The following is a 24,800-nucleotide window of genomic DNA, read 5'->3' on the forward strand; positions in this document are numbered from 1 at the left end:
AATATAAAAATTAAGGAACTATTGGAAGATGGAAAGGAGATTAATGAATTCTAGGACCAGAGGAGAGAGAGAGGTGTTAAGAGTAATGGCTAATATGTGTGAAGTGCCTATGTGGGTTAATGACAAAGTGTTCTGAATTTAGATATTGAGGATTGTTGCATAACGTTTTGAATTGTGCTAATTGCTTACTATAACTGTAGGGATTTTTGAAAAATAACTTTTTATTGGTTTTTTTTGTGAATTTCCCATCATGTACCCCAATCCCACTCATCCCTCCCTCCCCTTGTACCTGCTTCCTACCCTTACAACCACCTCCTCAACAAAGAAAAAATTTCATTGTGGAAACTATAGTATGTCTCAGTGTGCCCCACAATATACCCTTTTGTCCTCACTTCTTTGCTAGCAAATGCTCATTGCAATGACTTGTTAATCTGGCATGAGGCCTCTTGCTTCTGCAATACTGGACCCTTACTGAACTGGAACTCCTCTTGGGTTTCTGTAGTTCTGTATATCTGTAGGACTGGCTCCTTCATGTAGTCCAGAAGTTCATCGATGAGATAGATTTGAGGTGGGCCAATTCAACATCCTGGATCTGGATCTGAGATGTCTCTGATCTGGTCAGGCCAGCAGCTCTCCAACTCTCACACACTTGGGGCTGACTCAATAACAATGCCTACAAACATAGCCAGCTGTTCCTGGGCAGCGCTAGCCTGCTGCCCAGGTGAGGTAGAGAGCCCATTCTTCCAAGTGTTGCAGCTGATGAGGTACATGGCCAGTTCTCCCACTCTCATGAACCTGGGGCCACTTCTCTCAGCTGCCATAGATGGGGAGGGATGAGTGGTCCCTCACTGCACCACTCCCAGCATATAAGAGGCAAATCTGGCTCAGCCACAATGATACCCTCGGGGCCAGCTCAAGCTTGCAAGCCTCTAATTCAGGGCCAACACTGGCCAGGCAAGGTGTGAGGACAGCTCTCCCAGGCTTATACCCTTGAGATCAGCTCACTTGCACTCTTGTCCTTCAAGGTCAGCTCTACTGTGCTGATCAGGTGATGTGCAGGGCCTGCTCGCCCAAGTGTTGTAGCAGTTGAGGGGCGGGGACAGCTCTCCCGTTCTTATGACCCCATTGGGGCCAGATCTCTCACCCACTGCCAGTGGTGAGGGAAAAGGGAGGGGAAAGGATCTCCCCCTTGCTGAAGCCACCACACAATAGACAAGAGGCAGGGTCGCTCTCCCATGAACAGACCTTTAGGTTTAACTCACCCCCAGCCCCCGCATCCAGGGTCAGTCCTACTGTCTACCTCAGAATTGAGGCAGGGTTCTTCTAGTATCTTACTTGCTTTCCTTCCTGGGAGCCCATCTGGGCTTGCTTGGTGCTGGACTAGTAATCCTCTCCAGGTTTTAGGGAATTTTAGGCTGGTAATCATTCAGAAGTTCTTAGAGCAGCGCAGTGAGTATAAACATACCTTCTCTCTTCTTTGTCACCCAGTGATACACATGTGACATGGTAGCCACACTTGCAAAGCCTCTAGGGGCAGGAAAATATAAGTATGCACTCAAATTGGGCTTGAACCTATGACCCTGAGATTAAGAGTCTGTGCTCTGCTGACTGATCTATCCAGGAACTCCATGTAGGTAAGGTTTTATGGTATGTAAATTATGTCCCCAAAAGTCTGTTCCTTTATTATTAAATCAGGTTCAGCTTCATGCACATAAATCTTGTGGAAAGATAATAGAGGTTACAGCAGTTGGCTCTTCATGTTGATACATTTGTACATGTTACAGCTTAAGAAAATAATAACCAATTGTAACACCAACAACTAAACTCATCTTTAAATCCAAAACGAGGTCTAAGGAGGTACCTAAAGAATTGGAAGTTAAAGACCTATGGGGAAGTGTAAGAAATTTTAGTTTATTCTGCCCAGAAAATCAAGAACTTTAGGCTAGAATCTGGGGTCAGAGATTATAGGGCTTTGAATATATATATTAAGGTCATAGAAAGATTCAGGCAGTGTCTACTGCAAAGAATTTGAATGAATGTATGATGAAAGCTAAAGGTAAATCAAGGAGCAGGAACCTGCCAGACTGGCAGCACTGGGCAGCACTGGGTAGCACTGGGCAGCACTGGGTAGCACTGGGCAGCACTGGGCAGCACTGGGTAGCACTGGGCAGCACTGGGCAGCACTGGGTAGCACTGGGCAGCACTGGGCAGCACTGGGCAGCACTGGGTAGCACTGGGCAGCACTGGGCAGCACTGGGTAGCACTGGGCAGCACTGGGCAGCACTGGGCAGCACTGGGTAGCACTGGGCAGCACTGGGCAGCACTGGGCAGCACTGGGCAGCACTGGGTAGCACTGGGCAGCACTGGGCAGCACTGGGTAGCACTGGGCAGCACTGGGCAGCACTGGGCAGCACTGGGTAGCACTGGGCAGCACTGGGCAGCACTGGGCAGCACTGGGTAGCACTGGGCAGCACTGGGCAGCACTGGGTAGCACTGGGTAGCACTGGGCAGCACTGGGCAGCACTGGGAAGTGTGCCTTTTCATCTTATAGAGGCAAGGGAGAGAATGATGACACAGGGATCAAAGAGAGCTGAGAGACAGATGCTCACCCACCGGGAAAACAATCTGAACCTAGAGAGGAGTCTCTAGACCTTTACCATAACTGTAACACTCAAGAGAGGGTGAGTGTTGACTGGCTAGTTACCTTAGTGTAAATTGGCCTCATGGTATAGTTCTGAGTTACAGGGTTTTTCTACACTCAGTATTGACTTACTGATATAACATTCCTTCAACAACAATCTGAATACTAGAAAAAGTAAACCAGCATATTGATAGATGAAGACCCGAGAGAAAGGGAAAGTAGCATTGACATCTAAGCTAAGCTCACTAATACGAAAAGACCCAGTACCTATTGGGGGAAGCAGTGAAATCTTGCTGAGAAAGGGACTGAAGTCATTTAAACCTGCCCATGATCCTTGTACTTTAATAAAGTCCAGCATAGATTATGTCGTAAGTCAAGTATATCCATCTTAACTAGGCAGAGAAAAGACACCAGATTTTTCATTTTCCTTTGGAATAGGAGAGGAATTTGATACACGATAGTCTAAGAAATATTGCTTAGTTATGTGGAGTCCTAGCATGGTGAACAATTCCAAGGAAAGATGTGAAAGCAGCTCCCCCAGAGAATCAGCTTCTGATCTGTCCTCGGGTTTCTGGACAATATGGTAATATTCTCTCTTAAGATTATAGACAATCAAAGGAATAGGAAATCTGGATGATGTTATTTTATTTAACATACTGAAGTAATAAGTTAATGGTGTTTAACCATCCTAGACAAAAATGATAACAAGTAGAGATTCCTATAAGTTCATATTTGGTAGTTTTTAAAATTTAAATGACAATCTAAGTGTCAAATTAAAAATAAGTTCTTCAGAACACCACACCAATGTCTACAGTTAGAAAGCAACAGGAAGCCCTTCTGGTCTCCATCTGCACCAGAGCTGGGACTGTTCCACAGCCCTCAGACACAAAACCTGCCTGCAGAGAGCTTGTCTGCCAGGAGCACTCTCCCTCCTAAGCCCTCAGCCCACAGGTGAGACCCCATTTTCTCTCCATTGACTGTCCAAGAAGAGACACCCTGGGAGCACACAGGGCATGGGAGACACATGGTGGCCTAGGACAGGACTTTTCAGGTCTCCATCTGTGCCCAGAGCAGGGGCTGTTCCACAGCTCTCAGACCTAAAACTGTCAACAGAGATCAAGTCTGCCAGGAGCACTTTCACTCCAAAGATCACAGGCTCACAGACCCACAGGCCCACAGGAGAGACAAGCTTCAGTCAGAGACAGCAAGACCAACTAACATCAGAGATTGAAATAATCCCGTGCATTCTATACTATCAACATGGACTAAGTCTGGTCTTCAATAACAACAAAAACATAAAGCCCACATACATGTGTAAGCTGAACAACGCTCTACTAAATGACAACTTGGTCAAGGAAGAAATGAAGAAGGAAATTAAAGGCTTTTTAGAATTTAATGAAAATGAAGGCACAACATACCCAAACTTATGGGACACAATGAAAGCAATGCTAAGAGGAAAACTCATAGCTCTGAGTGCCTGCAAAGAGAAATTGGAGAGAGCATACGCTAACAGCTTGACAGCACACCTGAAAGCAATAGAACAAAAAGAAGCAAATATATCCAAGAGGAGTAGACAGTAGGAAATAATCAAACTCACAGCTGAAATTAACCAAGTAGAAACAAAAAGTTCTATACAAAGAATCAACAAAACCAGAAGCTGGATCTTTGAGAAAATCAACAAGATAGACAAACCCTTAGCCAGCCTAACCAGAGGGCATGGAGGCAGTATCCAAATCAATAAAATCAGAAATGAAAAGGGAGACATAACAACAGAAACTGAGGAAATTAAAAAAAATCATCAGATCCTACTACAAAAGCCTATACTCAAATGAAGTAGAAAATCTGGAGGAAATGAAAAAATTTCTAGATAATTTCCAGGTACCAAAGTTAAATTAGGATCCGATAAACCGTCTAAACAATCCCATAAACCCTAAAGAAATAGAAGCAGTTATTAGAAGTCTCCCAACCAAAAAAGTCACAGGACCAGATGGGTTTAGTGCAGAATTCTATCAGACTTTCAAAGAAGACATAATACCAATACTCTTCAAACTATTCCACAAAATAGAAACAGAAGGAACGCTATGCAATTCATTCGATGAACCCACAATTACACTTATACCTAAACCACACAAAGACCCTACAAAGAAAGAGAACTTCAGGCCAATTTCCCTTATGAATATTGATGCAAAAATATTCAATAAAATTCTCTCAAACTGAATCCAAGAACGCATCAAAATGATCATTCACCATGATTACATAGGCTTCATTCCAGGGATGCAATGATGGTTCAATATATGGAAATCCACCAACATATTTTACTATATAAACAAACTCAAGGAAAAGCCACAAGATCATTTCATTAGATGCTGAGAAAACATTTTACAAAATTCAACACCCCTTCATGTTAAACGTCTTGGAAAGATCAGGAATTCAAGAGTCATCCCTAAACATATTCAAAACAATATATAGCAAACCAGCAGCCAACATCAAACTAAATGGAGAGAAACTTGAAGTGATCCCACTAAAATCAGGGACTAGACAAGGCTGCCCACTCTCTCCCTAAATATTCAAAATAGTACTTGAAGTCCTAGGCAGAGCAAAACAAAAGGGGTACAAATTAGAAAGGAAGAAGTCAAAAATCACTCTTTGCAAATGATATGATAGTATACTTAACTGACCCCAAAAATTCCACCAGAGAACTCCTACAGCTGATAAACAACTTCAGTAAAGTGGCTGGATATAAAATTAACTCAAACAAATCAGTAGCCTTCCTCTACTCAACAGACAAACATGCTGAGAAAGAAATTAGGGAAATGGCACCCTTCACAATAGCTACAAATAATATAAAATACCTTGGTGTGACTCTAACAAAGCAAGTGAAAAATTTGTATGACAAGAACTTCAAGTTTTTGAAAAAAGTGAAGATCTCAGAAGATGGAAAGATCTCCCATGCTCATGAATTGGAAGGATTAATAGAGTAAAAATGGCCATTTTGCCAGAAGCGATCTACAGATTCAATGCAATCCCCATAAAAATTCCAACTCAATTCTTCATAGAGTTAGAAAGAACAATTTATAAATGCATTTGTAAAAACAAAAAAAGCCAGGATAGTGAAAACTATTCTCAAAAGAGCTTCGGGAGAATCACCATCCCTGATCTCAAGCTGTACTACAGAGCAGTCATCATAAAAACTCATGGTATTGGTACAGAGACAGGCAGGCAGATCAGTGGAATAGAATTGAAGATACAGAAATGAACCCACACACCTATGGTCACTTCATCTTTGACAAAGGAGCTAAAACCATCCAGTGGAAAAAAGACAGCATTTTCAACAAATGGTGCTGGTTTAAGTGGAGGTCCGCATGTAGAAGAATGCAAATTGATCCATTCTTATTGCTCTGCACAAAGCTCAAGTCCAAGTGGATCAAGGACCGCCACATAAAACCAGATACATTCAAACTAATAGAAGAAAAAGTGGGGAAGATCCTCAAACACATGGGCACTGGGGAAATTTTCCTGAACAGAACACCAGTGGCTTATACTGTAAGATCAATAATCAACAAATGGGACCTCGTAAAATTGGGAGACCAAGGACCCTATCAATAGGACAAAGCAGCAACCAACAGATTGTAAAAAGGTCTTTACCAATCCTACATCCGATAGAGGGCTAATATCTGATATATACCAAGAATGCAAGAAGTTAGACTCCAGAGAATCAAATAATACTATTACAAAATGGGCTACAGAGTTAAACAAAGAATTCTCAACTGAGGAATACCAAATGGCTGAGAAGCACCTAAAAAATGTTTAACATCCTTAGTCATCAGGGAAATGCAAATCAAAACAACCCCTAAGATTCCACCTCACACCAGTCAGAATGGCTAAGATCAAACACTCAGGTGACAGTAGATGCTGGCAAGGATGTGGAGAAAGAGGAACATTCCTTCATTTTTGGTGGGATTTCAAGGTGGTACAACCACTGTAGAAATCAGTCAGGAGGTTCCTCAGAAAATTGATACTACCTGAGGACCCAGCTATACTACTCCTGGGAATACATCCAAAAGATGCTTCAACGTATAACAAGGACACACATTCCATTATGTTCATAACAGCCTTCTTTATGATAGCCAGAAGCCGGAAATATCTCAGATGTCCTTCAATAGAGGAATGAATACAGAAAATGTGGTACATCTACACAATGGAGTACTACTCTGCTATTAAAAACACTGACTACATCAAATTTTTAGGCAAATGGATGGAACTAGAAAATAATCATCCCGAGTGAGGTAACCCAATCACAAAAGAACAGAAATGGTATGTACTTACTGATAAGTGGATATTAGCCCAAACTTGGAATACTTAAGAAAAAATTCACAGATCATAGGATGACCAAGAAGGAGGAAAACCTAAATGTGGATGATTGATTCCTTCTTAGAAGGGAGAACAAAATTCTCACGGGAGGAAATACAGGGACAAGGAGTGGAGCAGGGACTGAGGGAAAGGTCATCCAGAGACTCCCTCACCTGTGGATCCATCCCATATGCCAGCAAACCCTGTCACTATTGCTGATGCCAAGAAGTGTGTGCTGATAGGAACCAGATATAGGTGTCTCCTGAGAGGCCCTGTCAGTGCCCTACTGATATAAATGACCTATTGATATAGCTAACCATTGAACAAGGGGACCCCAATGGAAGAATCAGAGAAAGAACTGAAGGAACTGAAGGTGACTGCAACACCATAGGAAGACCAACAAGATCAACCAATCAAATCCCACCAGGGCTCCTAGAGACTAAACCACCAAGCAATGAGTACCCATGGAGGGACACATGACTCCAGCCACATATGTAGCAGAGGATGTCATTGTCCAGCCATCAATGGGAGGAAAATCCCTTGGTCCTGTGAATGCTTGTTTCCCCAATATAGGGTATTGCTAGGGTGTTGAGGTTGGATTTGGTGGGTGGAACTGGAGCATCCTCATAGAATCAGGGGAGGAGGGAGGAAGTATCGGACAGGGGAAAGGGGATAACATTTGAAATGTAAATACATAAAATATCCAAGAAAAATAAAATTATATAAAAAAGAAATAAAAGAAAGCAACACTCAGCTATGGAGACAGTTACAAGTTAGGTATTATTTGATTCCATTGGTATTCTACTGTCATAAAACTAAAATATATTTAAGCAAAAATATATCAAAGTAGAATTTTAACCAGGTCCAAAGTATGTGTTTACTTTAAAAAGAAAACCTGATATTCCTTAACTGGAAGAAAAATCAATAAATATTACAAGTTCAAATTGATACACATCTAGTATTTTCTGTTTTGTAAGCATAATAGTACTATTTAAATAGAAATAGATAGAAATACTTCAACATACCCAAAGCTTCTGCAAGGCCCCAAACCTTCTGTCCATAGATGTCGGTCTTGTTCCAAGCAAATGTATAGACGAGATTAATTGCAGCAGGAAACCACTTCTGTGTGAGTCTGCCTTCCACAGCTACTGTGAGGTGTACTTTAATCATGCCCACAGGAATTGTTGAGTGTGTCAAAAGGATCCTCAGCAAAGTTTTATACCCAGGTGTTCTACTGCTCAGGTAACTCAGCCTCACGAAGCTGGATGGAATGGGGATTTCCTCCTGTACAACCTACGATTGAAACACATACAAAACACATGACACACACACACACACACACACAGACACACAGACACACAGACACACACACACACACACACACACACAAACACAACAATACAAATTAGCCCTCCAGTGCTCACAGGTGGAGGAAGCTAACACATACTTTGTTGTTTGAGAAAACAGATCAAAGATAGTGAATACTGGGATCTACTGATGTCAAGCCCCGTGTTCCCAGAGTTTTGAGTCTGGGCAACCAAAAGTTTTGAATGTTCTATTAAGATCTGAATGAGAACAAGAAATATAGCCAACACTACAGATTGCTCTCATCCTCTGGTGCCATGAATGATTGTAAAGAACAATTTTATTCTTTCAACAGCATTCTAAAAATTGCTTAGCAAGACCTGGGAAAGGTAACAGTGCTGAATGTCAGGCAATGTAGCGCTTTAGGCTCTGTTAAGGGGTCTTCTTCCTTATAAATACATACAGATACTCTTCCTCAGAGCTATGTTACACAGCTCAATTCCTTTGCTTATTCACGCTGGGCTTTCTAAGAGGAAGGACTGCAGTAAGCAGGTATTGATATTTTCAAGCAGAAAGCAGAAAGTGATATTTAATGACAAGATTCTGGAATTAATCTTTACTGAAGTCAGCAAGTTTGTTTACTTTGGAACTTAGAATGATCTGGAGGTCAACACTTTAATCACAATTTTCTCACATTTTTCTTTATGACTGGAGGTAGAAATGTCTGGGTATAACTTTCTCCAATTTTGGCTCCAATGACCAAAATGAAAATAATTCCCACTAATTCCTCTGTAAATCTTGTAGTAAACATTGGTTTCAGAGTTAAAATGCCATTTGGCTTTGTTAATTAATTGGTATTACTTATTTGTTTACTACTACAGATGGAGCTAAATGTCAAAAACTGGTAACTAAAACTGATCTTGTATTCCAGGATTTTTATTTTTCCGAGTAAAATAGCTGAAGAGGCCATTTTATTCAGAATATTTAACATGACATGAAGTGTGAAAATATTTTCATGTCCTGTTTTATTACTACTCCTTTCTCCTTCAGCTTCTTCATACTTGCATGCAAAGTGGTCCAAAGAGCTGATATTTAAATGCAAAGCATCACAGTTTCTTCCCAGATTTGGGGTAGTTTTGCTACTTCCAAGGATCTAATGATTTTTGCATAGCCTTTAAACATTGTTTTATTTCTAACGATATGTGTCTGCGCATGTCTGTGTATGAGTGTAGGTGCCCATGGAGGCCAGAACAGGGTATCTGATCCTATGAAGCTGGAGTTATATGCAGTTGTAAGCTACAAAATGTGGGTGCTGGGAACCAAATTTGAAAGCTCAGGAAGAATAGCAAGTGTACTTAACTGCAGAGTCACTCCAGCCCCTCATCTACCTTCTTTGTCCAGTATTTTCTCCCCTACACTATATGTTTTATATTAAAATTTGTCCACTGGCTACTTTTTCAGATCCTAACTGTAGTCAATGATAACACATTTGTTACCTTAGTATTTCATTTCTATAAAGAAATATTTCTAAGTTTGAAAACTTGTGTGTTAAACAAAGCCTTATACTTGCTAATGACATCTGTGGAAGAATATATATATATATATATATATATATATAATTTTTCATCATTTTCTTTATTTCCTAAGGAAAAGTGTTGGAATAGCCAAGACCACTGACAATCTGCATGGCTTTTTCCAGAGAGGGTTATTTTGATGTGAATTGTTCCTCAGCGGGAGTACAGAGAGCTTTGGGGGCTGTTGTGATAGCAGTAAAGTCAATTCAGTCTTTGAATATTCATTAAGCTCTTTGAGTATATGCTTGTTGATTTTTAGATCTGTAAGCCATTTATGTGGCATTTACTTTTAAATATCATTAAAACATTTCTATAATGTTGTCTATGAATGGTTCGTATTATGGCTGTCAGAGTGGTTTAAAAATGAATGTTCAGTAAAGAATAATTCTCAGGAATGCTAAACTATTAAGATCTTAACTATGAAAGCTCAAATACTGAAAAACATCATTGTGTAAGGCATCCCTTTTCCAGTCTTGAAAACTAGCTTATTAGATACAGCTAAACAAAAAGAACTTTCATGACTTCTAAGAACAATGACAGTAAATACAACCTACACGATAGCAGAAAAATAGATCTTAAGCAGCTTCAATTTCAGAACAGAAATAGTCCAAGCTCATTGATTATGCTGTTATCTCCATTAAGCCAGCTCACCATAACTTTTTAGGGCACCATGTTAATTTGGTGAAAGTTGAACATTTCTCTTGAGAGCTAGTTTACCTTGCTATTTCCTGGCCACAAATAATGCCCGTATATCTTAGTCATTCAAAATGTTTCTTCTGGAAAACAAAGGGACTCATAATATAAAGGCAACAGGAATGATAGAAAAAAAATTAACCAAGACACACTGTCAAACTTCTTAATGACTATAACTTCACAAACGCGAAGCCCAATATACTCACCTGCAGCTCAGGGACAATAGTTCCCCTTTCTGGACAGGATCCTCCAAATGAGGTGAGTGGTGAAGGAAGTACAATAGGATTTGGGCTGATGAAGTTGGAAATATCACAGGATGGTGGGTCTGCTACAATTCTCTGCATGATCACTTTCTCCACCACAATAAACTGATTCCAGGGCAACCAGAGCGTTCTCTTTTCAGACAGGAAAGGTGATCGTTCAAAGATTAAGACTACAGAGATACCACCAATGGCTACGAGGTCAAAGCTAAAAGGGAAAAAAAAACAGGAAGAAGAGAAGGATGAAGAAGAGAAGATGGATGAAGGGGCAAGGGGAGAAGAGAAGCACCCTGAATGATATGAGCAGTTAAAATAAAGTTTACTATTTAAAATAAATATAGGTTAATTATACTATTCTTTCTTAATTTTGGGAAATTGTATCCACTTTTGTTTTCTGTTTTAAAAACCTCCACTCACTTGGTATTCATTTCATGGATGATTTCTTTTTTATCATTCAGTAGACTTTTGATATGGAATTTTGTACCAGTGTTTGATGTTCATCAGAATAGACATCAGTTCTAACATTGTCTTAAACAAAATTAGTGCATGCATATTTTTGTAAAATCAAATTTGGCATTATTGCTTTCCTTGTTTGAGTAGTTAATATTTTGTAGTATTTTAAATATGCATTTTCATTCTGAAAAATTCTATAAGTAGATATATGGTATGTATATTTACATATATTTTCTACCTACCTACCTACCTACCTACCTATCTATCCACCTATCTATATCTATCAATCTATCTATTGATCTATATCTATATGTCTCTATTTATATGGAAAGAGCCAAAGGTTAAATGTCTTGTTCAGGGCCACAAATAAAGTATCAGAAATCAGTCAGTGTCTCTGAGATAACTTTGAGAGAAAAATACCAGGACAGGAAAAGCCTTCAGAGAAATTTGATTGAACTAAACCATGCATAAACCTGCATCTACCCACCATCTTCAGCTCCCAATTATGTCTGAATTCCATATTTAGGATTTCTGACTTTGGCTTCCTATTGTAAGAAAATCAGTAACTCACCATTCTTATGTCTGCCTCCAGCTCTCTAGTGTCTCTGACAAAAGAAGACCATCTCTTTTGTAAGCCAACTATGTCCCTCTATAGAAGTGGTCTCTGACAAGACTATTGTATGGGAGCATAAAAGCCTCAGCTTCATTTCATTCTGCACTGATGGCTCCACCTCACTTCTTTTTAAAGTAAAACGATGTCTTTGAGGTAATGCACTTGAAAAGCACCCAACAAGATGAAATTTAATAAAAAGTAACAAAATAATAAATCATTATCATTGCACCTTAAAAATGCATAAACGACAATATGATGCTCCTTCATTATCAAAACAATGCAAGTTCATATGAGAACAATATAAGCATTTCCCTGCATTAGAAAAGGTCTTTCCGTCAAGCTCTTCTTTGATGCCTGAAAGCCTGATAGGGAAATTGACTTAATTATGGATATCTTACCACTCACTTTATGTGACATTTATTAGGCTCAATCAAGTATTACCATTCATCTCTTGTTGAAAAAAATTTTCCAGGGAAAGATAATGGATAGTAACAAAGGATGGTTAGCACCATATATTTATTTGTGCCTTTTTAGTGAAGTAGCAGTAATACTAAGATGTATTTCAAAAGGAGCATTTTAATAACTGAGTTAGGAAATAATATTGGTTTGAATTAAAAAGTAAAACCAAACAGCTTATGCTTTAGAACGAGAGGCTGAATTCATGATAATAGGAGTCATTGAAGACAGTGTCAGGGAAATGTCCAATACTGTTTGTCAAACAATCTTTCCTTTACATCAACTTTAACATAGATTTTACTTCATGGCCTTGGTCAAATGTGCTTGCATTGTACAAACAGAAAGCCTTAACTTTGTAATTCATGAGTGCTTATTTATTAGAAAAACAAACAATAACAACCGACATAAAGACACAAAAGGAAAATAAATTATCCAAATAATAACTAATTTCTAGGTATTATTCCCTTTCTATAAAGGTTAAGAAGACAGGGCAGTCATCTTTTTTTTGGGAAGAGTGTGTTGATTCACTTGAGTTTGAATCTCATGTGTAAATCTCTATGAACTATAGTTAGATATTATTAATTAGGGATCCAATATGATATATTTACAGCTACTTCTATAAAGAAGGGCAAGTATATAGTTGGGAATCAGCACATGGTAACTTTGTTCTCAACTTAGATACATTTGCCTACTAAAGTTTCTATATATTTCTCTTCATTGCAAAGAAGATATTGTAGGCCAGCTTTTGATTACTTCATGAAGAGTTACTGAGTTCTGAGTTCTTGAAACTTCTCTAAGTTTCTTATGGTAGTTCATGTTATGTTTCAATTTGGCTAAGTTATGCAATTTGGTTACTCAACACAAAAACAAATCTTAGATATTGGTGTGGAGATATTTAGCAGATAGGATTAAGTTCCTCAATCAGTTGACATTAAGTAATAATGGAGATTTCCTAGATGGTGGGAGTGGGTCCTCACCAACCATTTGATAGAATTAAGAACAAAAAATTTTATCAGAGGAAATAGAAAATCTTGCTCATAACCTCTACAAATTGTTCCTGAATTTTCAATATATGGATATAGATATCAGATGAGCAGGCTCTACAATGCATAAGTCAAATCCTTGAAATAAATCTCTCTCTTTCATACATACATATATACATATATATATATACATACATATCTATATATATGTGTGTGTGTGTTTGTGTGTGTCTCGTGAACTGTAGTTATATATCATTAATAAAGAATCCTATATGATATATATATATATATATATATATCTACAGCTACTGCTATGAATGAAAACATTACTGCTGTAAATAAGACAAAGATACACACACACACACACACACATATATATAAATATGAATGGGGATATATGTATACAAACACACACAAACATACATACACACATACACATACACACATATATGATTGGGGATAGATATTGCCCTCTGAATATCTACACTTTACATGTAAATGTTCTAGTTTTTCTATCTTCTTAGAAAACATTGACTTCCATGTTTCTCTCCTTTCCACCTGGTTATACATAATAAATATTTCTGGGGTTATTTCTTGACATGGAAGTAGGAGGTGGATCTATGCCTTAAATTCATGTCAACCATTACAACGCCAAACACAGTGACCTGTGCGTGATTTAATCTTTGACATTTTTCCTCTCACAAATCCCTTCCATTTACAGAGATCAGGAAGCATATGTTTTATGCTATATGGTAGCAAGTATAAGATGGAGAACCAGTCCTGCTTATAGATGGAAATTATTGAAATCTCTAAGATGTCTTATGATATCCATCAATTGGAGTGAATTAGAGGGAACTCTCCTCATGTTTCAATCTTGAAAAGAAAGTTCCTGAAATACCTACTGTTTTCCAGGATTCTTCTAAGAATATCATCAGCATTTCACATATTTTTCTTGCTGTTAGTTGAAGTACTTGTAAAATTTCTTTCAACCCTGTACTGACTGAGTTATGTGTCTAAATTGAAAGTGGAAAACCATAGAAGAAAAGAGCAAGATTACTTGATTTAAAATCTTAGACTCTGGCCCCATCATCTGTGTTAATCTCAGTAAACTTTGTCCTCTGCCAAAAGGGGAAGGTATAAACAATGGTGACCCCATAGGGTTGTTGAGAAGATGAACATGATGATGTTAATGAAAACATATTTGGCATAGAGGCAACTCTAATACATGTTTGTGTATTATCCTTTAGACTTGAGTTTTATTCTACTCTTCTTGCCTTTCTTTTCTTCTTGGATGTTTTTTTAATTTACATTTCAAATGTTATTCCTTTTCTTGATTTCCCCTCCACAAACCCCTTTATCTTATCCCCCTCCCACTGCTTCTATAAGGGCAGTCGCCCACCTACCTATACACACACCTCACTACCCAGGTATTTCCTACACTGGGGAATCAACTTTCAAAAGACCAAGGGCCTCTCTTCCCATTGATGCCCAATAAGGCCATCCTCTGCTTCATATGCAGCTAGAGTAATGGGTTCCTCCACGTTTACTCTTTGGGTGGTGGTTTAGTCCCTGGGAGCTCTGGGGGTGTCTGGTTGGTTGATTTTGTTATTTTTCCTATTGGGTTGCAAACCCCTTCAGCTACCTCAGTCCTTCCTTTAACTCTACCTTTGAGGTTCTTGTTCTCAGTCCAATGATTGGATGCAAGCATCTACCTCTGTATTTGTCATACTCTGGCATAGCCTCTCAGGGGTCAGCTATATCAGGCTCCTGTGAGCAAGTATTTCTTGGCATCAACAATAGTTTTTGGATTTGGTGTCTGTTTATGGGATGGACCCCTGGGTGTGGCCGTCTCTGCATAGACTTTCCTTCAGTCTAAGTCCTCCAGACTTAGTCTCTATATTTCCTTTAGACAGGAGCAATTCAAAATCAGAAAGGAAATCTGAGAAAAGAAACTGAGGAAATTAAAAAAAAATCATCAGATCCTACTACAAAAGTCAACAAAAACTCAACAAAACATAAAAATCTGGACTAAATGGACAGTTTTCTAGAAAGATACCAGGTAACAAAGTTAAATCAAGATCAGATAAACTATCTGAGTAATCTCATAACCCCTAAAGAAATAGAAGCAGCCATTAAAAGTCTCCCAACCAAAAAAGCCCACGACCAGATGGTTTTGGTGCAGAATTATATCAGATATTCAAAGAAGACATAAAACCAATAATCTTCAAACTATTCCACAAAATAGAAACAGAAACAACACTACCCATTTGGTTCTATGAAGTCACAATTACACTTACGCCTAAGCCACACAAAGACCCTACAAAAAAAGAGAACTTCAGACCAATTTCCCTTATGAATATCAATGGAAAAATACACAATAAAATTCTCACAAACCGAATATAAGAACCCTTGATTACAATCATTCACTACAATCAAGTAAGCTTCATCCCAGGGATGCAGGGATGGTTTAATATATGGAAATCCATCAAAGTAATCCACTATATAAATAACAAACTCAAAGGAAAAAAAACACATGACCATCTCATTAGATGCTGAGAAGCATTTGACAAAATTCAACACTCCTTCATGATAAAAGTTAGAATCCAGAGAATCAAATAACCCTGTTAAAAATGGGGTACAGAGCTAAACAAAGAATTCTTAACTGAGGAATATCAAATGGCTGAGAAGCACCTAAAGAAATGCTCAACATCCTTAGTCATTAGGGAAATGCAAATCAAAACACCCCTGAGATTCTACTTCATACCAGTCAGAATGACTAAGTTCAAAAACTCAGGTGACAGCAAATGCTGGCAAGGATGTGGAGAAAGAAAAACACTCCTCCATTGTTGGTGGGATTGCAAGCTGGTATAACCACTCTGGAAATCAGTTTCGCAGTTTGTCAGATAGTTGGACATTGAACTACCTGAGGATCCAGCTATACCACTCCTGGGCATACACCCAAAAGATGCTCCAACACATAACAAGGACACAAGCTCCACTATTTTCATGCAGCCTTATTTATAATATCCGGAGGCTGTCAAGAACCCAGATGTCCTTCAACAGGGGAATGGATACAGAAAATGGCACTCCAGTGCAGGGGAGTGTCAGGGCAGGGAGGTGACAGGGAGTTGATGGGTAGGTGAGGGAGCATGCTCCTAGAAGCGGGGGTGGGAGGTGGGAGGGATAGCAGGTTTATGGAGGGGAAACCAGGAAAGGGAATAACATTTAAAATGTAAATAAAAATCCAATAAAGGGGAAAAAAAGAAGCAAAGAAAAAAAGAAAGAAAAAAAATAGAAAAACCTTGTCATGGTCACTTTATGTCTGAGAAATGCTAGAGGGAGAGTCTGTGGCATTTAGGGCATACATTTTGAATGTATATACTCTTTATGGATCCTGCAAAGAATATCACTGCTAGAGAGTACTCTTGGCCAGTATTACCCATTTACACAAACCTGATTCTTTTTACAGAACGCTCCTTAGGGGAGAGTCTTGGCATTTAAAATACAAAGTACAAAAATTGCAACAAAATTATTCTGTAAAATATTTTCTCTAATCTGGAAAAAGAAACTTCTAGAGCTTTTAGACAGTAAAATTATTTTAGGTTCTTTTATGAAGATAAATTGATGCATTGACCCAAAGGAAGGCCTCATTATACCTCTGTAATAGGTCATAAGAAGTCAAAGAAATAATTGTTTTCTCACTTAATATATGTGGTTCAAGATAACTGGCAAGGCAGAAAGTTCTTTTGTGTATCAGTTATTGGTGAGTGAGCTTCTAAAATTCTGTCATTTAATCCAACTGAGAGAAAGGTCTACTTTAATCAACAGAGTTCTAATTCTGCTATATTTGACAGGAAATATTGTTTCCCTAACATCTTTGTGAAACTTGTTATAATAAGATAGCCGGTTAGGAATATAATTTACATACAAATAAATTTCTAAACTCTCTAAAAACAGTTTCTTGTCTTAAGTGTGTTAAAGACCTCCTCTCTATAGTCTTTAATTTTTACACACGTTTTTTTGACAGGCAGTTGAAAAAATAAATTTAGCACAGCTCAAGTTGAACAATTAGCATTTCTGAAGTGGGTAGGACTAATAAGGTTTGATTGTAGGTTCTTGAAATAAGATAGTCTCTCACACTGTGATAAAGCTCTGCGCCAACAGGTCTTTTTTGAGCACTGAAGTGGTTTGTTATGAGTACGTCACTTTAAGGGTAGCTACCTGGAGACTAGGGCACCCTAAGGCTATTATTATAGTGTTCATGAGAGTCATAAATACTGCCTTCAAGGTGGACACATGGGTCTATTGACTCAATGATTCTGAACAAGTGTCTATCTAAATGACAGCAAGAAAAATGTTTTTAGGAGCAATCCTTTTTTAGACTGGAAGGGCTTATCTCTGAGGTCATGTTTCCCAGGTCTTAGAGAAACTTGAGAAAGCATCGTGTGGTTGTGGATACTTGGTATTAACTTAGGATAGTTACATGGGCTGGCCATGCCCGTCGATCAATTGCAATCACTAAGGAAATAGGTAACTTGGGGGGGGGGGGACTTTATTTTTGTGATGCTAGGGATCCAACCCAGGCCCTGTGCATGCCAACCCACACTTCTATCCCTGAGCTACATTTCAAATAGCAGGGAAAGCACATTTTCAAAGCCCTTACTTAATGTGACTAAATTTTGAACTTTTGGAGGAAACCTATTTACACGGTCATTTCTCAAATATCTGAAATGTTTTTATGCTCATTCAGGAAGAACAGTCTATTCTGTATTTTATCATTTATTTTTGGCATCATCTCACTGACCTTTCAGGTTAGATTTATAAATGGAATTAGATGACCACATGTCCAGTGTTTTAAGAGGTCTTGGGAAGGATAATGTAATGGTAGAAATTTGGTAGAAAATAGAGGAAATAATTGTCACTATTTCCTTTTCTAGATACAACTAAAGGGAAAATGGACTTAGTGTCCTTGTCACATTGTATGAGTCCTGGTTTTACCTATGGCTAAAGGTCAGTACTTTCCTCCCACATTAATCAAAAGCAACAGGCTTACCTTCCATCCTGCCGACTGATGGTAAAGCCATAGTCACTGTGATGCAAGAAACTGACATTGACTCCCACAAGAGGGGTTCCATCTACTGCCACTACTTGGCCTCGAATCACACAGGCACGCCTGCAAGAAAAGGGCAAAGATAATCAGAAAATCCCAATAATATCAAACTCTAATGCCAAGTCATAGAAACTCTGGAAAACACTCAAGCCTAATGAAGAAAACAATAATTAAACCAACTAGAAAAAATTACTAATACCATTTTGGGGATGGTATGCTTTTCATGTGTCAACAGTGGGATCATATTAGGCATCCTTTACAGTTCTAAATTCTAACATTTTAAAGTTAACATTATGCTATCAGTATTATCTGCTGCATTGAGAATATGTACTTTTGTTACTACATAATTTATCCTTAAAGCAACATTCCACGACTTGTTTAATCTGACTTGTATTTGAAGACATGATGTTTCTTCTTTTTGTTTCGCTGAACTTATTTCCTTGAGAGACTGTTCTATCTGTTCACTTATACTTTTTGTTTGTCAAGATAAAAATGAATTACATTAGTTAATATGGCAATACCTTCTCTGTATGCCTAAAGTGCCTGCTGATGACCTATTCCCTTTTTAGTTTTTGCCTTTTAAGCACAGTTAACTGCAGTATCTACTTTTGTGTATAATTTCTATTCATCTACTCATACAAGAATGAATATAGTAAAGCTCTTGATATGCACAGCCAAACTATTTGTATAGAAGAGAACCAAGCAAACAAACTCAGTTGGATGTTTGTATATGCTGCGCGTTATGCTTGCATATAGAAATCTGAGTATAATCTTGGGGACTGGTTGTTGTCTTCACCTTGTTTGAGATAGGGTCTCTCCTATTGTTGGATGACGTATGCATCAGACTAGCTGGCCTGCTAGTTTCTGTAGATTCTCCTATTTCCAACTGCCCTCTTGTTATACGGGCACTGGGATTGTAGACATGTGCTATTGTGTCTACCTTTATGGGGATTCTGTGGATCTGAACTCAGCTTGCATCTAAAACGTTTTATCAGCCAAGCCAGCTCCCCATCTCCTAGTTGGGTGAATTTGAAATCTACAATGAAGATATAGTATTCAATAATGGCAGTATGTTTTCCTTCTCTAATTTAAATGAAACCTGTATGGACATTTCTCTTTTAAACAAATAAATTTCATCATTGATAAAATGATATTTCACTCTAGTTCTTAAACAGGACAGTTGGTAAAGGGCATAGTCCAGGAAAGTGACCATTGCTTTCAGCTCTAAATTGTCAGACAAACTGTAACATATTTTAGGAGTATGTAATGTGAAAAGAAGGCCATGGAATAGACTCAAAGCAAGGATTTTTCCACTGGTCTATCATTGATTGGGGGAGGGTTTTCTTTGGACTTCAGTCTTAGCTAGCTTTGGCAGTTCTGAGCTCTAGTTTATGAATTTTGCTGCTCCAACAGACAAAGCTAGGGAAAAATAGGCTAAAGCCTTTAATATTACCCTTTTTAAAAAAATTACATAGGGTTCAGAATGTTCTGGAAAGATAAACCTTTAATTCATGAGGGCCAAGTTTTCTGCACCAACATAGATTTCTTGATTAACCCTAATAATTTTACCCTGGGGCTCTATAGTTTTCAACATAATTGTCATTCAAGGCACATAACTGAAGGGTAATAGTAACAGAACGAAACTACACAATCCAAGCATCACCAAATGAACCAAAGACAGGCAGCGAACTGAGTGTGTTTTTGACAATAATCCTCGCTACTAAATCCTATTGCAGTTTGAGAAACTGGTTTTAAGTGAAGTTCATAGGACTTATTGATTTCCCTAAGGTCATTCCTTAATATGAATTATAAGACATTAAGTATTACACAAATTGAAATAATATGATTATTACTATTATCACTTATGTATGTTCTGAGCTCTCAGACCAATACTCCTAGTTCTGTTATACAGATCATTGGCCTGTAAATTGAACACTGATACATCCTTGGCCAGGTCTGATTTTTCCCTTACCTCTTACTTGTTTTAGTATAGAAGGCACCCAAAATCCTTAAGTTCTAGATTTTGAATGATTGTAGACAAATCAGATTTCTGGTTTTAAGCCCAATGTAAAAAGAAGAAAAATAAAGAAAACCTCCTCGTTTATGAAGTAACAGTTTGTTTAATATATTTTAAGATGGTTTGTATCAGTGTTTTCCCTACATGTAGTTAAGTGTAACATATGAGTACAGGGCCCATGGGACCCAGAAGAGGGCATTGGATACCCTGTACCCAAGGTTCTAGCCAGTTGTGAGCTGGCATGTGAGTGCTGAGAATAGGACCTTTGTGCTCTATGAAAGCAGTGAGTGATCTCTCCAGTCCCTTAGTAACAGTTTAGAAATCTTCACTAAATAATTGATTAGATAGAGGTTAAGTTGAAGAGAGTTTTGAAAACTCTCTTACCAACTATTTGCAAATTGGAGCCAGGGACCTGAGGAGAGACAGTGCAAAGACAAATTATTTGGAAGTTGGTTGTATATTCCTTCCTGCCCCCAAATTGTGTTGGTCATTTTGTGAACTTGCCAATCTTCCATCAGTTAACTTTGTTGAGGGCTTTGCCACAACAAACTACAGCTTGTACTTGCTGCCTCTCTTTAGGTAAAACAATTTTACACTCACTCGTTTTATTTGCCTACATTAATCTAGATATTGTGTCTTTCCACAGTTGTACTAGACTCAATTATTTTTGTTTTTATTTTGTCAAGCCTGGCTGGCATTATTGTCTCATATTTTATGACAGACACAGATCTGTCTCTTCTTTTTGTTGCTCTTTTATTTTCTATATGGCTTATATTTATGAAGGATCCAGGGCGGTGAGTGAAAGACTCATAAAAGCCATCATTATTCTGTGCATTTCCCTGGATTTCTCTCCTCCTTCATTCTGTATCTCATTCCGGAGAGACCTGTCTCTTGACTCTTCTGCTCTCACTATTCCTCATATTTTATGAAGCACACAGATTTGGGTGATAACTACTCATCAAAGTCATCATTATTCACGACATTGTCTACCTGTTCTTCTTCTCATTCATTTCAATCTCCATCTTTCATAAATAATGTGCGCACACTTATCTTTCTACTCCCCTACTTTTTTATTCTTCATATTTTATGATCCACACCAACTTACAGAATATGATAAAGGTGCATAAATGTATTATTCTACATTTATCAGTATTGAGCTCTTTTTGTAATGTATTAGACTTTAAATGGTCTAAGATCCTCTGTATATTGCCACATTTGTTCTCATTATTTACACACTGCGTGCCATCTAGTTTTTACAAGAATAATTTTTAAGCTCCTTCTATCCTTGAATTGTTAGTACTTCCTCTAATCACTGACCAATATCATTTATTCAGTGTCAGTGTAAAGTAGATAAATTTTGGGACATTATTAAAGTGTTCTTTCTAATTTTCAGCAACACTGATTGATATTGCATATACAAAACTGGGGGGAGATCTTCTTAGGAACACTCAGTGTTTCAACTCAAGAAGCTCTTGAGCCCAGCCTCTCTTCTAGGGTGTCCCATCTCCAAATGGTCAGTAGAGTGTATTATGCTCTTCAGCTGCCCATTTGTAAACTTTAGTTTCTAAGCTCAATTTGCTTTCCAACTCTAGATGTTATCCTTGTTATCTATCTCCTTTTTACTGACCCACTCAGGACACTTAATTTTTTTTTTTTGAGATTTACTTTATTTTTTTTTCACAAAAAGTTTCTTTATTGATCTCTTGAAAATAAAGAAACCAAGGTTAAAATCAAGATCATATCAATACCCCAGTTTAGGTTATCATCAAAAATGGCCCCTTGTGTTTACTTTTCCTTCTTCCAACTACCTCATCTTCATTGTTGTGAGATACATGTGGCTCAATTTTTCTCTCACAATTTTATTCAAGAAACCAAATAATGAAAAACAAGTATCATCTATGTGTAACATCAGTGAACTGGAAGATACTTTCTATCCAGAAGAATCTCTATCTAATATAATACCCATCAAAATCCCAACACAGCTGTAAAAAAGACATGGAAAGAGCAATTCTCAAATTCATCTGGAAAGGCAAAAAATCCAGAAATGTGAAAAGATATCTTAACAATAAAAGAACAGCGGGGAGAATCACCATCCCTAACCTCAAGTTCTACTACAGAGAAATAGTGACAAAAACTGCATAGCATTGGTACAGAAACAGAAAGAATGATCATGGGAATATAATTGAAGAGCCAGAAATAAAACCACACACCTATGGGCACTTCATCTTTTGATAATTTGACTGAATAAGAGGATCCCAATGGAGGAGTCAGAGAAAAGACTGAAGGAGGTGAAGTGGTTTGCTAGACCATTGGAAGAACAACAATATCAACCAACCAGACCCCACCAGAGCTCCCAGGGACTAAAGCACCAAACAATGAGTACACATGGAGGCACCCATGGCTCCAACATATTCCAGAGACCATGTAGGAACAATGCTTAATGCACTGCTATTTCTGGTATGCTCAGCTTGTCTTCTTTTTGTTTTTTGTTTTTTTATTAACTTGAGTATTTCTTATATACATTTCGAGTGTTATTCCCTTTCCCAGTTTCCGGGCAAACATCCCCATCCCCCCCTTCTTTATGAGTGTTCCCCTCCCCATCCTCCCCCCATTGTCGCCCTCCACCCAACAATCTAGTTCACTGGGGGTTCAGTCTTAGCAGGACCCAGGGCTTCCCCTTCCACTGGTGCTCTTACTAAGATGTTCATTGCTACCTATGAGGTCAGAGTCCAGGGTCAGTCCATGTATAGTCTTTTATTTTCCTTTTTCTTTTCTTTTTTTTTTATTAACTTGAGTATTTCTTTTTTTTTTTTTCATTCTTTTTTTTTTTTATTAACTTGAGTATTTCTTGTATACATTTCAAGTGTTATTCCCTTTCCCGGTTTCCGGGCAAACATCCCCCTCCCCCCTCCGTTTCCTTCTGGGTGTTCCCCTCCCAACCCTCCCCCCATTGTCGCCCTCCCCCCATAGTCTAGTTCACTGGGGGTTCAGTCTTAGCAGGACCCAGGGCTTCCCCTTCCACTGGTGCTCTTACTAGGATATTCATTGCTACCTATGGGGTCAGAGTCCAGGGTCAGTCCATGTATAGTCTTTAGGTAGTGGCTTAGTCCCTGGAAGCTATGGTTGCTTGACATTGTTGTACTTTTGGGGTCTCGAGCCCCTTCAAGCTCTTCCAGTTCTTTCTCTGATTCCTTCAACGGGGGCCTATTCTCAGTTCAGTGGTTTGCTGCTGGCATTCGCCTCTGTATTTGCTGTATTCTGGCTGTGTCTCTCAGGAGCGATCTACATCCGGTTCCTGTAGGCCTGCACTTCTTTGCTTCGTCCATCTTCTCTAATTGGGTGGCTGTATATGTATGGGCCACATGTGGGGCAAGCTCTGAATGGGTGTTCCTTCAGTCTCTGTTTTAATCTTTGCCTCTCCCTTCCCAGCCAAGGGTATTCTTTTTCCTCATTTAAAGAAGGAGTGAAGCATTCACATTTTGATCATCCGTCTTGAGTTTCGTTTGTTCTAGGGATCTAGGGTACTTCAAGCATTTGGGCTAATAGCCACTTATCAATGAGTGCATACCATGTATGTCTTTCTGTGAATGGGTTAGCTCACTCAGGATGATATTTTCCAGTTCCAACCATTTGCCTACGAATTTCGTAAACTCGTTGTTTTTGATAGCTGAGTAATATTCCATTGTGTAGATGTACCACATTTTCTGAATCCATTCCTCTGTTGAAGGGCATCTGGGTTCTTTCCATTTTCTGGCTATTATAAATAAGGCTGCGATGAACATAGTGGAGCACGTGTCTCTTTTGTATGTTGAGGAATCTTTTGGGTATATGCCCAAGAGAGGTATAGCTGGATCCTCAGGCAGTTCAATGTCCAATTTTCTGAGGAACCTCCAGACTGATTTCCAGAATGGTTTTACCAGTCTGCAATCCCACCAACAATGGAGGAGTGTTCCTCTTTCTCCACATCCTCGCCAGCATCTGCTGTCACCTGAGTTTTTGATCTTAGCCATTCTCACTGGTGTGAGGTGAAATCTCAGGGTTGTTTTGATTTGCATTTCCCTTATGACTAAAGATGTTGAACATTTCTTTAGGTGTTTCTCAGCCATTCGGCATTCCTCAGCTGTGAATTCTTTGTTTAGCTCTGAACCCCATTTTTTAATAGGGTTGTTTGTTTCCCTGCGGTCTAACTTCTTGAGTTCTTTGTATATTTTGGATATAAGGCCTCTATCTGTTGTAGGATTGGTAAAGATCTTTTCCCAATCTGTTGGTTGCCGTTTTGTCCTAACCACAGTGTCCTTTGCCTTACAGAAGCTTTGCAGTTTTATGAGATCCCATTTGTCGATTC

General features: G+C 38.6%; 1 protein-coding gene and 1 non-coding gene across 3 annotated transcripts in view; both read right to left on the reverse strand.

Moving 5' to 3' along the window:
* The window catches only part of Tenm1 (teneurin transmembrane protein 1), an 889,292-nt gene that overhangs the window by 142,366 nt on the left and 722,126 nt on the right, over positions 1-24,800 (reverse strand). For both annotated transcript variants that reach the window (XM_087599322.1, NM_001446957.1), the window contains 3 exon segments: positions 18,382-18,501; positions 10,770-11,031; positions 8,017-8,284 (listed from right to left, as the gene is read on the reverse strand). In XM_087599322.1, the coding sequence (XP_087455448.1) occupies positions 8,017-8,284; positions 10,770-11,031; positions 18,382-18,501 (650 nt within the window).
* On the reverse strand, positions 1,407-1,538 carry LOC120099499 (small nucleolar RNA SNORA17). The gene has a single exon (XR_015647236.1). It is a non-coding gene; the product is annotated as a small nucleolar RNA SNORA17 (small nucleolar RNA).

Source organism: Rattus norvegicus, chromosome X (assembly GCF_021556685.1).
Source record: "Rattus norvegicus strain SHRSP/BbbUtx chromosome X, alternate assembly SHRSP_T2T, whole genome shotgun sequence".
NCBI classification, from domain to species: domain Eukaryota; kingdom Metazoa; phylum Chordata; class Mammalia; order Rodentia; family Muridae; genus Rattus; species Rattus norvegicus.